We start from the raw sequence: 16,776 nt of genomic DNA, 5'->3' as shown, positions 1-16,776 counted from the left end.
TTGATCACACTGTGCTGGGGGGCCTCATTATTATTAATTTCATGAAAAGGCTGAGGGCTGGTGTAAATTTGAAAACGGGCCGCAATTGGCCCCTGGGCCGCACTTTGGACATGCCTGCCCCAGATTGTCACTGCCCACATTGTTCACCTGTACACAATTTAGACAGTCTGTAGGAGCATTATTGTCACTGTCCATAGTAAAGTAGAGCGGAGTGGTCCTGTTCATCCCCACTTTGCACTACTCTGTCTGTGTGTGCCATACTTTGCCTGCTCTACTCTGTCTGTGTGTGCCATACTCTGCCTGCTCTACTCAGCATATGTGTGTTAAGGGTTAGGTAGGTTGCACTGTGGAGGCAGATGAGGAAAGGGTGAGTCCTTGAGGCAGGAGCTGTATGCGCATAAGTGGACACGGCAAGGAAAAGACAGGAACAGTGTGATGAGGGCGTAAAATCCGAACAGGAGCAGACTAGACAGGAACAAGGATGGAGCGGGCGTAGATCCGGAACAGACTGGAAGGATAGGACAGTGCAGGTGTAGATTGGGAGCAGACTAGAAGGATAGGACAGTGCAGGTGTAGATTGGGAGCAGACTGGAAGGATAGGACAGTGCAGGTGTAGATTAGGAGCAGAGTGGAAGGATAGGACAGGATGGTTCCAGTGTAGATTGGGAGCAGACTGGAAGGATAGGACAGGACGGTTCCAGTGTAGATTGGGAGCAGACTGGAAGGATAGGACAGGACGGTTCCAGTGTAGATTGGGAGCAGACTGGAAGGATAGGACAGGATGGTGCAGGTGTAGATCGGGAACAGACTGGATAACAGGAGCACTGGATAGCAGGAGGATTGAATCTGGATAGATAAGGATCAGGCTAGGCAGACAAGATTTAGACAGAAGAAAGAAAGGTAGGGCAAGGTGCAAGGCAAGGTCAGGATTGGAGCGAGGAGCAGAGCAAGATTCAGAAATTAGAATAGCAAGGCAGACAAGACAGGGTAAGGTCAAGGCAAGGTTAAAGCAAGACTGGAGCAGAACGGGGAGGGGAAGGCAAGACAGGTCAAGGCCAAGGCAGAATAAGGATCATTATGAAGTTGCCCAGATATCGTGGCTACAGTCCAGCATCTCTCTCACAAATGGCTTTATTATAGTCGTGTTTAAACTGTGGGGTTTCCTGGTCACTCCTTACTGATAAGGCGATAAGACTGTTTGCTTTACAGCCCAACCCCTACAATACACGGCAAGTTGAATCTATTGAAAATTCATTTGTTGTCGAATTGAAAGGTCACTTATGAGTAATTATTACGCTTATTATTTTTCTGTGATGAAATTCTGTGTGCCTTTTTACCTTAGGCACTGCATTGCATTGCAGACATATGCTTGTGCTCAAGAGTCAGTCCCAGTGCCAGATTTGGTGGCGCCCGCGCGCACTATCACACGCAGGCGCAAGATCGTTGGCGTGCAAGCGCCGGAGCACTGGGGAGCAGCGCGTCCCCAGTGCTCCCCATAGATCGGCTGGGCAGCATGCCACCCCGATAAATCCGGGCCTGGCCAGTCCTTACAAGTAAGTCAATCACAAATCAGACTAAAGTTAAGATTGAAAAGAAACATAGTTAAAGTAAGACAGAGGGTTAAAACCCTAAAACAGAATAACAAGAAGGGCAGTGTAAGGGCAAGATAACTAGACCAGACCAGAACTCCAGTCAAACCAAACAAAGAAAGTAGGTCAAATGAGAAGCAGAAAGCAGGATAAGGAATTGCAATGGTGCCTGCAAACATGGCAGGAATATCATTTTTCATGGTTTACAGTTGTTTGCACACAAACCGTTGCTCTCTAGTGCATGGACAATGGTGTAGTGTATTACTCATTAATTGAATAAATAAAGAGCAAAGGTTGCTAGAGCAAATGACCCCACCCAGTAGCTGCTTGCGTATATATATATATATATATGCAGATCTCTGTGCCCAGATTACAGTCCCTGCATTACCAAGATGGCTTATGTACCAGCACCTGGCTATCAGCCTTTTTACAATCCAGTAAGTAGCGGTATTCTTCTACCTTTATCTGAAGCAAAGCTATTCTGTGTAACAGCATGTCTGTCTGAACTGCTCTAATCTCTAATCAAAATATTCTTGGCTTTAAATTGTGCATCAGTGTTCCTTATTGTTTTTGTACATTGTCACAAAGTGCCTTATACTGTCCACTGTAGCACAGTATGGGGTTATCTGTAGCACAGTATGGGGTTTGTTGCACAGAGCTACCAATTAATGACCTCTCCCTCATTCTCTATATTTTGTTTTCTCCCTATGGGTAACTATTACAGTATAAGGTACAAAAATCTCTTTTTGGTTTACCAAAAACTCCAGTTATCTATAGACTGCAATGGAAGTGACATAGGCTATTAAACCAATGTATTTTTCTCATGTAATAGATTATAACTCTATGACCTATGTATTTCTTTCTCCTCCTTCATTGCTTTGTTGCTTTTTAACATTTTCAGATTTAGTCTTTTGCTCTTTCTTTCTCATACACAATTTATCTTGTTCTTCCCCAGGCTGTCCCATTTAAGACTCCTATCCATGGATGTCTACGTGCTGGGATGTCTGTCTACATTCAGGGTACTATCCCCAACCACATTAACAGGTATGTAGGTGCAGGGCTTTTTCATTTAATGTCCTTTGCTCAGGGCCACCATTAGCCGTTACTATACTCAGAACCAGCAGTTGCTGGCAGAGATACATAATAATTAGCATTATATTTAAAAATTATGAAAAATAAGACATTTATGGGTCTGATAACGATGAACACTCCAGCATGGCAATTGGAGGTCTATGGGGCAAAAACAACTGAACAAGGAAGAAAATAAGATTCTTAAAGAAATTCTTCTCTAAAAGCCCTTGCCACAGTTAGACTTATTCATAGTTAATGTGTTGGTGGCCCAAGACCTCCAGTGCCTTAAGATGGCCATATATGTGCAGATTATAACTGATGTCGGACAAACAATCGTCCGTGCCAATCTTCCGACCTGCAATTAACCATTCAGATTAATATAAAGTAGTAGTACCAATCTTCATACCTGCAGCTAAACATTCAGATTAATATAAAGTAGTAGTACCAATCTTCATACCTGCAGCTAAACATTCAGATTAATATAAAGTAGTAGTACTAATCTTCCGACCTGCAACTAACCATTCAGATTAATATAAAGTAGTAGTACTAATCTTCTTACCTGCAACTAAACATTCAGATTAATATAAAGTAGTAGTACTACCTTCCGACCTGCAACTAACCATTCAGATTAATATAAAGTAGTAGTACTAATCTTCCGACCTGCAACTAACCATTCAGATTAATATAAAGTAGTAGTACCAATTAAGTAGCAGACAGACAGCAATTGTGCAAAAGTTATGTCCAAGAAATAGTAATGAAGGTAGAAAAGACGATTAGGCTTTTGATACACCATGGGAGGGTTACTAGCAAACTAAGGATTAACGCAGTAGTGATTTAAAAAGTGTGTATTTTATTGAAAGAATTTGATTGGTGGGTCAGGGACATGTGGTGATCTTTACGGGCTATATAAGAGCAAGTTCCGGGGGTCTTACCTTCAGTCCATAGAGAGCAGGCTTTGAGGCAACTTCTCCACGATGCTGTCGAGGCTAGAATCCGACCCAACCCACCCAACAATATGTTTATATAAATAAAAAACAATAATTGTCGCAGCTGGAGGTAATTGTTAATTTTAAGTTGAATTACAATGCTGAACGGGCTTGGAGTTCAAGGCGGGCTACATAATATATAATAAATTTAGGTGGTCTTGTGTAAGTTTAAGAAGTCAAGGCTGGCTAGGAAAACAGATTTAAGTTATGTAAAAATAGGCAAATGATATGTTTAAGTTAAAAGGCAAAATAAAGCTGCGGCCATTTCATCCACCCAATTTCTACAGTATACCTTTCCAATGACAATCTCCCATTGATATCGTCAGATAGTCAATACATGCTGAGAAATTATCATTAGCCGATATAAATCTTCTACCCTGTCCGATTGCCATGGTACAAAAAATGTTGGCACACTCCACACACGGCCTGAATATAGTAAGAAACAAAGGTATCTTTGCGTCTATGAGCAGCTGTAGGGTTATATAAGTTTTGTTGATGATGATGATGATGATGATGATGATTGCATATGTTTTACCACTGGTGCTTTACATTAATCCTGGCTGAAAGAAAATGCAGTTGTGTCTAAATAAATGCACTGAAATGCAAATATAATAAAATGCAACTCAGAACGCTCATAAGTACAACCAGGCAGAATATAATGGAATCAGTTAGCGAATGTATTTATTTGCTCTCAAACATGCGCTTTAGCGTGTATTAAATGCATAAAAATGCTGGAAAAAATGTTGTGTGTAAGAGCCCCTAAGAAGAGTTCTTGCAATGGTGCCCTGTTGAGCCTTCTTAAGTGCTCTTACACATTGGCGTTTTTTTCTGTATTTTTTAATGCGTTTATTGTGAGTTAAAGGAGAACTAAAGCCTAACTAAAGAAGTAGGCTAGTACATTATGTTTTGGGGTTCTGTACCAGCCCAAGGCAACCACAGCCCTTTAGCAGGGAAGATCCAAAGATGCCCCAGTAGCTCCCCATCTTCTTTTTTACTGATTCACTGCACATGCTCTGTGCTGCTGTCACTTACAGAGCTTAGGGACCCACTCCCAATATACAGTACTCATAGAATAGAAATGTCACAATATAAGGCTGATTAGTAATTAATACAGATAATTACTACATGGCAGCACAGAAACCAGTGCAATTAGCATCAGAATTTAATAATCAGCCCTGTAGCATCAGCTTATATTACAGACCAACCTCATTTTCTGCTGGATAATTAGTGACGAGCCCTAAGCTTAGCTTCTCAACAGCTGCTCAGAGCACAAGATGGTGAACCCTTGTGACAAGTTTAAAGTCCTGGATCATTGCTGCTATTGAGATGCTGAAACTTTAGGCTGCTGCAATAAGGTCATCATATAAAATATACAATTTTTAGTGATATTTATCTTTAGGGTTTGTTTCTCCTTTAAAATACAATTTTGAGCTCGAGTAAATGCATTTGCTAATTGATTCCATTATATTGCCTGGCTGTACATAGTAGCATTCTGACTTATTGAGTTATGTTTTACTCCATTTGCGTTTCAGTGCAATGCAATATATTTAAATGAAATATATTAATCTTCTCATGCTCAGCGTGTGTTTAAAAAAGGTAGAAACAAACTCCCGTCCCTAATGTTGTCACCAATATTCAGAGACAGATTAAGACTACCGTAAATGGGGCCATAAGTAAGGTAGTTCTTTTTTTAGAAAAAGAAAGGAACAATGACCTGCTGTGCTTACCATACCTCCCAACATTTTGGAAATAAAAAGAGGGACATTTTTTACCACGCCCATTTTTGTGGCCACACCCCCTAATTACCATGTTCATTTTACAAAATTTGGCAGGTTATGACAGTTTGAACATATTTCTGTGTTTTTTTTTCCAGTTTTTCCAGTTTTGCTAATGAAGGTGAATTGCCCTTTAAGCTATGAGTCTAATATTTCCCAAGGGACCTGTTATCTTATATTGTTACAGTTACTTATTTGCTTATCTTATCAGCTGCTGTGGCTGTTCTGGGCTCTCTGCCAAAAGCCAATTAAGTAAGAAACATTGTTTCTTCTACTGGCTGTTCATTGCCGGGAAAAACAGACTTTCCGGTACGAATGAGGGACTGCCGGTTGAGCTGTCAAAAGAGGGACTGTCCCTCTAAGAACAGGACAGTTGGGAGGTATGGGTGTGGCAAAATAATTTGGCTATGCCTACTCTGTAGCCACACCCCCCACATGCCCATTTTACAAAAATACACTCTTTTCCATGTTTGGAACGGCAACACTAGGTGCATAAGAAGACAGACATAGTGGCCCCACCATTCCATATTATGACCCCAAGCATTCCACTGTTGTATCTTTTGTGTTTGTATTTGTATTGAGATGATGGTGCTTTTAGAAATAATAATCATCCCTTTGCCGCTGTCTTCTTTGTTCTATTCAGGTTCGCTGTGAATTTCACTTGTGGCCAATATGACGGAGCAGATATTGCCTGCCACTTTAACCCTCGCTTTGATGGCAAGGACAAGGTTGTGTTTAACAGTTTCATTGGGGGCTCCTGGGGTTCTGAGGAGAAAAAGAAGGATTCCTTTCCTTTTCACAAAGGGAAGAGCTTTGAACTGACATTCATGATCAACAGCAGCAGCTTTGAGGTGAGGCAGATTACATACATACATTACATAGGTGATAGTTTACTCTTGCTTGCATTGTGAGAATAATGATCTCCTCATTCTGGTAATGATACCAGAGGTTCTCAGACCCCCATCACACCTAGGGGCAGATTTACTAAGCTCGAGTGAATAGTTTGAATGCAAAAATAGTAAAAATTGTTAGACTATTCGACCATTCGATAATCTAAGTACTGTCTCTTTAAAAAAAAAAATTCGACTTCATACTTTGCCAAGTCAAAGCTACCGAAGTGCAATGTTAGCCTATGGGGACCTTCCAGAGCACTTTTCTAAGTTTTTTTTTTGATCGATTTCATCGTTTGATCGAACGATTTTTAGTCGATCCTTTGAATTCGAAAGGATTTTTATTCGATCGTTTGAATTCGAAGGATTTTACTTTGAGGGTTTTTTAACCATCGAAATTCGACCCTTGATAAATCTGCCCCTAGTGTAGCATTTTAGGATCAGACTATTAAGCACAGTAAAGGTATTTATAGGTTTATGTAATAAAAAGTTTGCCCAAGTGCAGTAACCCCTAACAACCAATCACCAAGTAGCATTTACTGAGTACTCACCTGCTTATTGGTTGGTTGTTATAGGTTACAGCTCCTGGACAAACGCATATAAGATACATTGGATCATTCATCAGAATGAAGAGAAACAGATGCTGAGAGAGGAATAGTGAACATAAACTTGATTATTTCAGAAAAAATGCAGAATATTTAATTGATTGTATTTAGAAAGTTTCTTACTTCAGTACAAGGAAGCTTATATTAAATTTTTATTTTCGCAATAGTTCCCCTTTAAGATTTTATAGTGGAATGGAGAGAAAAACTCCATTATTTTTGTTTAGTCTCTGTCTTTTTATATTATAATTATAATTGCACAGTTTTCCTGGGTGCTGACTATAATAAGCAGGTGAGGTCTGGTTGAAAAAAGTTCTGTTTTATAGTAGACGTCTTTTGTCCCTCCCTTCCAGATCACTGTGAATGGCTCTTCCTTCTACAAGTTCAAACATCGTATTCCACTGGAGCGTGTGGACAGTTTGCAGATCAATGGGGATGTGACTGTTCAGTCCTTGACCATTGCTGGAGGAGGTGGTGGTGGTGGAATGGCAGCGGTGAGTTAGGGGCTATTTTTCCAAGCGGTACCATTCTAGCAACCACACCGGCATTAGCAAAGCAAAGCTCCGTAACAGCAAACCACTTACCGTTATCTGTTATTTATACGAGGATGGGCTAAGATAAAATTGATCTGAGTGCTATGATAGTAATCTCATGCAAACCTAATGAGCCACACCAAATTGAAAAATGAACCAGCAGTAAATAGCTTGAGGATAGACAATACAAAACAAAATAACCTAATATGGTGTAGCATTCCAGGTAGAGTCCTGCGCGGAACCAATTTCTAAGACCCGGACCTGACCCGAACCCGCAGTTTGCGACCCGAACCACAACCCGCATATTTACCCCACTTTGATCCGCTACCCGTCCCGGACTCGCAACTGCCTTATCCGAAACCTGACCTGCAACCCGCTGACCACCATTAAACAGGAAGTGGTGTTGCTGCAAACAGGAAGTGACATAATCAAAAGTGGGCAGGGACAGAAACAAGTTTTGTAAAATTTTAACAGGACTAAAATATAGACAATATAACATAAGATAAGTTTAGATGAAACCCAGGGCTGGATTCGGATTGCGGGCGTCCCTAGTGCTCCTCAGCAAGCGGCTGGGCGGCATGCAGCCCCAAATAATTTGGCCTCACCACAAATCAGGGCCTGATAAGACCCATAACCCAACATGCAACCCACAGACCCGCAAACCGCAACCTCGCATCTATACCTGAAAATCCTACCTTCATTCCGTAGGGTACTGAGTACCCGACCCACTGTAGTATTCTAATTCCAGGTTCTATTGCACACCTTTATGCATACCTCCCAACATTTTGGAAATAAAAAGAGGGACAATTGTAGGGGGATACTTCAGTGAAAAAGTAGCTGACAGTGTGCAATTGCTCATTTTTCCCATTTATTGAAACACTCTACTCCCTTTCAGAGGAAAAGCAAGACCTTACAGGCTGCTTAGCAATAACTGAATTCTGATGTATTACTATGTATATATATTTTTATTTATATAGCTCTACTTGAATATAGTAAATAGAACAAACGGGTCATTATAATAATAATTGCAAAGTACAATAAATACAAATAAATACAAAGTACAGTTACAATAAATAAGAGCTTAGTGTCAAGGAGACAAGAGGACGGAAGTTCCTACCGTGGAGTTTACATCTAAATGGGATGGTAATCTACAGGTACAAACAGTAGGATATTCAACTCTGCAGGTTACATTGAATGACACTGTCATATACAGGTAAGTGCCAGTTTCCAGTTCAGGTGTTATGTGAGTGTTCCAAGAGTGTTCTGAGGAGACTGAGGGAGAATTTTCTCAAGAGGAATTCAGGAATTGCATTCTGAAAGGTTGGAAATGGCAGTAGTAGTGGGGGGTACAAGCAGGCGGTGACTCTGAGAGGAGCAAAGGTTTTGGCCAGGAGGAACATATAGAGAGACAAGAGATGAGATGTAGTTAGGTACAAAAGAATGAAGGGCTTTGAAGGTTATGAGGAGGAGTTTGTAAGTTATTCTTTGTTTTATGGGAAGCCATGATAAGGACTTCAGCAGGGGAGGGGCTTGTACCCTATTGGATGAGAGGAGGAGAGTTCTGGCAGCAGTGTTTAATACAGACTACAGGGGGGAGAGATGGGAGTTAGAGAGGCCAGTTAGTAGAATATTACAGTAATCTAGTTGGAGTATAATGAGAGCATGCATGAGTTAGCTGTAGCAGGTGAAAGAAAGGAACAGATTTGGATCAATGTTGCTTAAAGGAGAAGGAAAGCTAATGAAGCAGCTTATTGCCAATAGATTAGCCACAATAGTGCAAGTTATAACACTATATTTATTCTGCAGAATGCTTTACCATACCTGAACAAACAGCTCTAGAAGTTCTCTGTTTGTTTAGGATAGCAGCTGCCATATTAGCTTGGTGTGACGTCCCTTCCTGCCTGAGTCTCTCCCTGCTCATAGATCTGGGCTCACATTACAACAGGGAGGGGAGAAAATTGAGGAGGAGGGGAGTGAGGAGCAAACTGAGCATGCTCAAGCCCTAGCCCTGGAGGTTTAAGCTAAAAACAGGAAGTCTGATACAGAAGCCCATGAGTACACAATAGAAGGAAAGAAATGTGGTGTTTCTTTTGACAGAGGACTCAGAGCAGCATTACTTTGAGGGTTTACTGGTGTATTTATATAGACCTTTTTGATAAAGCTTACTTACTTTTAGCCTTTCCTTCTCCTTTAAGAGTTTTCCATGGATTTGTATTAAAATACATAAGACATTGGGCATTTTTCAAGGCAGATCTAGTGGTTAGTACTTGGCCTGAGGAATTTTTAGTTGAGGCAAATTGATGAACTGGTAACGTTGGCATGGGAAACACAGAAAATCTTTGTACTGCAGATGGCTTTATCTGTCACTGACAGAGATTTATGTCTTGTTTACAGGCTCCAATGGCTCCCATGTTCCCAAATCAAGGGGTAAGTAATGCTGCACTGCTGTACAAATAAAGCAAATAGAATCAGTGAGGGAAAATCATGTTTATGTGTTTTTTGTTTCCAACCAGGGGGTGATGCCATTACCAGTTTTCCCAGCTGGGAACTTACCTGTAAGTAAATCAAAAGCCTCCTTTTCAGCCCCAACAAAGAGACGACCAGTTTTGCAAACACTGAAAGCTTCATCTGGTGGCATCAGTCTCATACAATCCATCACTACTCATTATTTTGGCATAAGAAAGAGAGATTGCGTACAAAAGGGCAGATGAAGCAAAATATGATATTTGAGTTTGCCACAGAAAAACTCACCCACTTTCTATTCAATCCTGTTGGATTTGTAAAATGCAAATTTATCAAAAAGTTCACCATCGATTTATACGCTACAAAACATCCCATAGGAGTGAATAGAATATACAGTTTGTGTGTGAAGTTTTTTTGCTTATATCACATTTTAATAAATCTGCTCCATGGTCTTGTCCTGTTTAAAGGCATGAGGTCCCATTATGTTTTATTTACAAGTGTCTGTTGCGCAGTTCTCTGATCATGGTTAAAGAAATAGTGTCTCACCCACCCACCTTCTGACACTGGGTACTTGCAGAATCTGCATATGATGCACGCATGAAAAGTAAGGTATTGAACCTCTGCATACAGATAACATTTAAATGCCCCAGTATACATCCCCCTCCATCCGAGCTATGTCACCCGTTTTGCACCACTGTAACTATTAACCTGTAAAGTCTCATGAACTGCAGAGCAGCGGTGTTTGTGTCAAGAATTAGATAGGGGGCGCTGTGGAGGCAGAGGAGGAAGGTGAGACCTTTAGGCAGGGACTGGCTGTGCCCACGAAACAAATAAAGGGATAGGCAGGAACAGGGTGAAGAGGGCGACAAATCAGACTGGACCAGGACAGGCTGGATTGGATAGGACAGAACAGTACAGGCATAGATCGGGAGCAGACCGGATAGCAGCGCGAAGAGCAGAGCAAGATTCAGAAAAGCAAGGAAGACACGGCAGTGTAAGGTCAAGGCAAGTTTAAAGAACTAAACCCTAAAAATGAATATAGCTAAAAATCCCATATTTTATATACTGAACTTATTGCACCAGCCTAAAGTTTCAGCTTGTCAATAGCAGCAATGATCCAGGACTTCAAACTTGTCAGAGGGGGTCACCATCTTGGAAAGTGTCTGTGACACTCACATGCTCAGTGGGCTCTGATTGGCTGTTGAGAAGCTAAGCTTAGGGCTCGTCACTAATTCTCCAGCAGAAAATGAGGTTGGTCTGTAATATAAGCTGATGCTACAGGGCTGATTATTAAATTCTGATGCTAATTGCACTGGTTTCTGCCATGTAGTAATTATCTGTATTAATTACTAATCAGCTTTATATTGTGACATTTCTTTTCTATATGTACTGTATATTGTGAGTTGGTCCCTAAGCTCAGTAAGTGACAGCAGCACAGAGCATGTGCAGTGAATCAGCAGAAAAGCAGATGGGGAGCTACTGGGGCATCTTTGGAGACACAGCTCTTTACTGCTAAAGGGCTGTGGTTACCTTGGGTTGGTACAGAAGCCCAAAACATAATATACAACATTTTTAGCTACTTCTTTAGTATGGCTTTAGTTCTCCTTTAAAGCAAGGCAAGATGAAGGTTGCAGGACTGGAACCAGAGAAGGAACAGGCAAGGCAAGGTTAAAAGCAGGACTGGAGCAGAACTGGAAGAGGAAGACAAGGCAGATCAAGGTCAGAAGAAGGCAAGGTCAGAAGGTTCAGGGTAAGGCAAGACAAGGCAGGGAAGGATTCAGACAAAACAAAGAAAGGAGACTAGAGCAGGAATCTTAAGCTATGGGTGATGCCACAGTGCTAGTGTAGGATCCAATGCTCTTGCAAGGAGGGTGAGGAGGGCTGGCCTAAAGTAGGGCAGAGTGTGCCCTGATTGGCTGCCTACAAACCACCAATCAGGCTGCTGCTGGGCTAGGGCAGCAAAGGCCAGGCAATAGACAGTGAGCAACCCTGCAGGCTGCTCACCTGGCCCAATGGTTAAGGCAGCAGAACAGAAACCCAAAGGTCCCTTGCTCCTATCCTTCTCTGTATACCGAGTCAGGCCTGCAAGACAAAAGTTAACCCTTACAGTAAATGTAACTATTACACCAATCATCATCATCCAACCAGGGAAGAGAAGTGATGTTGCAAACATGAAGGCCACTGACACTACTGCGCCTGGGTAGTGGGCTAAAAGAAAAAGTAATCTGGGGGGGTATTTAGTTCCTCATTAAGAGGCTATAGATAGCGAATTTATTCCACAAGCCATGGATTTGTGGCAAAATTCGAAATTTTGCCATAACAAAAACACCCATTGATTTAAATGCACTTGGAGAAAAAAGCCGCCATAAGAAAAAACAGCCATTGACTTTAATGCATTTAGAGCAAGAAAATTTGTTGCGCGCATAAAAATTTGACATGCGTAAAAAAAGCCCATTGACTTCAATGCGTTTTGTGAAATTTTGGCATTTCAAGCTAAGTGAAATGGGACAGATTCTCTCATCATTAGCTATAGATGCACGATGCCAGGCAGCTGCAAAGGTGTTACGTTTCCAAATTATTTCACTTTATAATATTACATTTGTATGGTCTGAATTGCATTTGTAGCCATGGAAACACATGAATAAAGATAAATGAGGCTTCTGATACATCCATGTTTGTGTACAGTAAATGTTTTATGGGTATTATAAGAAAACTTACAATGTTAGCAGATGCTTGCTTTCAAAAAGTTGATGCTTCTTGCTGATTAGTTGCTATGGGTTACTAGAACCTTGTGCAAGCGTTGCTACTTTTATGTGTGCTTGGCTTCTGCTTGTGGACTTGTCCTTCATTGTGTATTGAAGCTTATGTATTTGTATTTGCATATCTTTAAGCACACCCTTATGCCTGGCTCTCTTGTTTGCAGGTAATGGGAGGACCTGTGTATAACCCAGTGAGTATTTGGACTATTTTCACACATAATTTGAATGATATGATATGATTTGTGAGGGTCTTTGCCGATCTCACAGTTTTCCGTGCAAACCTTCCATGCCAACACTATGCTACAGGGTCGGACTTGGGGGCCCGGGGCCCACCGGAGCTACTGTCACAGGGCCCCCCTCCCAGCAGTCCCCGGGGCCCCCTCCTGACCTCCAGCCCGCCTCCACGAATGTGCCACGGCTGTGCTCACAGAAGACGTGACGTGCATTTGCACGCAGATGAAGCACTGTGCATGCGTGCACAAGACGTAATGCACATTCAAGCCCTGAAGATGTCCGCAGCCTTAACTTTCTTTTCTAGGGGGGCAGGTCTGGGCCGGCGTGGGCCCACCGGGTTTTCTCCCAGTGTCCTAGTGTCCTGGTGTCCTACCAGGGACACTTAGTCATAGGCCTATGACTAAGTGTCCCTGGTAGACACGAAACATGTTAGGCCTTGGTTCTTAATTTTTGAGAATAAAATGTAAGCCTTTAAACCTTTTACAATCTGACTCAGGCTTTACTACTTTGTGGGTCCAGGCTTGTGCCAGCGTGTGATTTCAAAAACTACTGAATCAAGCAGGAGATTGTACAGAGTTTCTCTGGTGAATATCCTATCCATCGGCAAAACACGTGAATCGATTTCTAGTCTCGTTCATAAATGTCACTGCATGTGCTTTCATGTCTTTCTTCTTAATCTTTATTTAACCGTTCAATCTTCTCTCTTCTAACTCTCTTTACATCTCTTTTTGTAGCCAGTTCCATATAATGGCACTATCCAAGGAGGTCTGTTACCAAGAAAGACAGTGGTAATTAGAGGATTTATTCCAGAAGGTGCAGAAAGGTAAGGAATATTCTAACACTGCACTCTGTATGCTGCAGGATAATATAGACTTCCAATCGCATTGGGGCTGTGGCAGTGAATCCCTAGTTCAGCGCTGGCCAAGATTTCCCATGGCATAGGCCTGTTAGCCACAATTTCATGTTTGGAGGCCCAGTTCCAGTCTACAAGTCTCCAGTTGGACAGCCCTGCCCTAGTAAATGAAAGTGCAATTGCTGTACAGATAAGTCACTTGAGCAACTGTTTCCTCATCTTCTTGATCACAAATAAAGTATAAATATAACCATTTAATGAAATAAAAGGATGCATGCCAGGGCCATTTCTCTAGTATACTTAGTGCAATCATAGGTTGCATGGAGGCTCAGTGATGCCTTGATCCTCACTTGAGCACTCTGCTCTGTCTGCATGGAGTTTGCATTGTAATATTTGTCAACATTCAAATATAAACCATGGAAGGAAAGTATTGCTTCAAAACAGACATTTTTTTAGATACTGTACAAGCAAATAATTATATTCTTCTGCAATTAATAGATATTCCATATCCTGTAGGTTCCATATTAACTTTAAGGCAGGATCTTCCAATGATATCGCTCTGCATTTTAACCCCCGGCTGACTGAGAATGCAGTGGTGAGGAACAGCCAACTTGGAGGCCACTGGGGACAAGAAGAGAGGCAACTCTCCTACAATCCATTCAGAGCCGGACAGTATTTTGATGTTGGTATCTGACTACTAAAAGCTTGATACTTGCCTCCTTGCCCTTTTAATCCGCGCATTGCTTTTTCTTTCAGAGTCATGTAAATGATTAGCTCCCTGCTTACTATTATTAGTCTCATCCTATAGAAATAAAGGTAGAGATGATAATAATAAACATAATAAAGACGGAAGGAAACCGAAAGAGGGGGGAACACAAGGAAGCACAAAAATGTCAACGTAGGTCAGGGGTTGTAAATTGTGGATTTGAGCAAGTGACAACAGAATCCAGTAAATGAGCTGAAATAGGAAAAGTAGATGAATTTCCTATAAGTATAAGTATGATTAAGAAGGGATTCTGTCATGATTTTTATGATGTATTTTTTATTTCTAAATTACACTGTTTTCACTGCTTACAATTCACTTTACAATATAACATTTCATTTCTAACCCAACAAGTTTATTTTTTTCAAGCTGTAATATTGGTGTGTAGGTGCATCTCAGGTCATTTTGCCTGGTCATGTGCTTTCAGAAAGAGCCAGCACTTTAGGATGGAACTGCTTTCTGACAGGCTGTTGTTTCTCCTACTCAATGTAACTGAATGTGTCACAGCGGGACCTGGATTTTACCATTGAGGGCTGTTCTTAGATCTACCAGGCAGCTGTTATCTTGGGTTAGGGAGCTGCTATCTGGTTACCTTCCCATTGTTCTGTTGTTTGGCTGCTGGGAAGGAAAGGGAGGGGGTGATATCACTGCAACTTGTAGTACAGCAGTAACGACTGACTGAAGTTTATCAGAGCACAAGTCACATGACTGGGGGCAGTTGGGAAACTGACAATATGTCTAGCCCCAAGTCAGATTTCAAAATTAAATTTGCTCTTTTGAGAAACGGATTTCAGTGCAGAAGTGCTGATTTGATTGGGTAAGATGAAGAAATTAATTTCAACCATGCTGTTCCCTTTCAGATTTCCCTTCGCTGCGGGATGGATCGCTTCACCGTTTTTGTGAATGGGCAGCATTTCTGCGACTTTGCACATCGTTACTCCATGTTCCAGATGATCGACAGGATAGAAGTTGAAGGCAATGTGGTTTTGTCTCTGATACAGTTCTGATATGTGTCCAGATGTGTTCCCGAGAAGAAATGTTATTCAGTGCCAAAATAAAATCTGAAGCAACAAATATAGTCTGTGTTATTCTATGTAGAGGCACAATGTTAGCGAGATACAGAGGGAAATGGTTTTGCTGGTGAATCCGTTGGGTACAGCCATATACTGGGCAAATCTTGTCACTAGTTTTTTGCAGTATGTATTTAATGAATATTGGATGGCAGCTTAAGGGCTCTTACTCACGCGCGTTTTTACCTGCGCTCCCCTGCATTCCGTTTTTCGGCGTTTAGCCGCAGGGGAGCGCAGGAATAGACGCATTTCATTTTTTCAAATGGGGCTGTACTCACACAGGCGCATGTAGGCGCCGAACGCAGGTTGAGACGCAACATGCTGCATTTTTCCTGCGTTCGGCGCCTACATGCGCCTGTGTGAGTACAGCCCCATTTGAAAATATGAAATGCGTCTATTCCTGCGCTCCCCTGCGGCTGAACGCCGAAAAACGGAACGCAGGGGAGCGCAGGTAAAAACGCGCGTAAGAGTCTGTTTTGCAATAGGTAAGATTAATTAGGGGCAGATTCACTAAGCTCGAGTGAAGGATTCGAATGAAAAATACTTCGAATTTCGAAGTATTTTTTGGGTACTTCGACCATCGAATTGGTTAAATTCGTTCGAATTCGATCGAAATCGAAGGAAATCGAAGGATTCGAACTAAAAATCGTTCGACTATTCGACCATTCGATAGTCGAAGTACTTGCCCTTTAAAAAAAACTTCGACCCCGTACTTCGGCAGCTAAAACCTACCGAAGTCAATGTTAGCCTATGGGGAAGGTCCCCATAGGCTTGCTAACCTTTTTTTGATCGAAGGATTTTCGTTCGATCGCAGGATTAGCGCTAAATCCTTCGACTTCGATATTCGAAGTCGAAGGATTTCAATTCGAGGGTCGAATTTCGAAGTATTTTTTACTTCGAAATTCGACCCTTAGTGAATCTGCCCCTAAGTGTGAAAATCAAGGGCAGTGGGGAAACATATGTTGTTTTAATTGTCGGGATACAGAGTGTAACCGTTATAGAAACATTTGTACTCTAAAATATTTCTGCTGAATGGTGTTAAGGTTTATGATTAGAAAGAATAAAGAAAAGAAACCTTGTTTGTGACTGTAGGAAATCTCTTTACTACCCACTTAAAAACAAGATTTAAAAAAAACAAAAAACGTGAATAAATATATCTCTCACTTATAAAGACCAATTCATTTAACT

The 16,776-nt window shown here is 41.5% G+C and overlaps 1 protein-coding gene across 1 annotated transcript; it reads left to right on the top strand.

Moving 5' to 3' along the window:
• Positions 1 to 1,976: 1,976 nt before the first annotated feature.
• lgals4.1.s (galectin 4) lies at positions 1,977 to 15,592 on the top strand (the record flags this gene model as incomplete). Its single annotated transcript, NM_001085572.1, is given in 10 exon segments — positions 1,977 to 2,026; positions 2,545 to 2,633; positions 6,065 to 6,272; positions 7,267 to 7,407; positions 9,841 to 9,873; positions 9,960 to 10,001; positions 12,833 to 12,859; positions 13,637 to 13,725; positions 14,272 to 14,437; positions 15,379 to 15,592. Coding segments are annotated over 10 exon segments (987 nt in total). The 3' UTR covers positions 15,526 to 15,592.
• Positions 15,593 to 16,776: the final 1,184 nt, after the last annotated feature.

This window comes from Xenopus laevis, chromosome 8S, assembly GCF_017654675.1.
Source record: "Xenopus laevis strain J_2021 chromosome 8S, Xenopus_laevis_v10.1, whole genome shotgun sequence".
Classification (NCBI taxonomy): domain Eukaryota; kingdom Metazoa; phylum Chordata; class Amphibia; order Anura; family Pipidae; genus Xenopus; species Xenopus laevis.
Note: the sequence above shows the minus strand (reverse complement) of the source record. Positions and strands in the feature narration are given on the sequence as shown.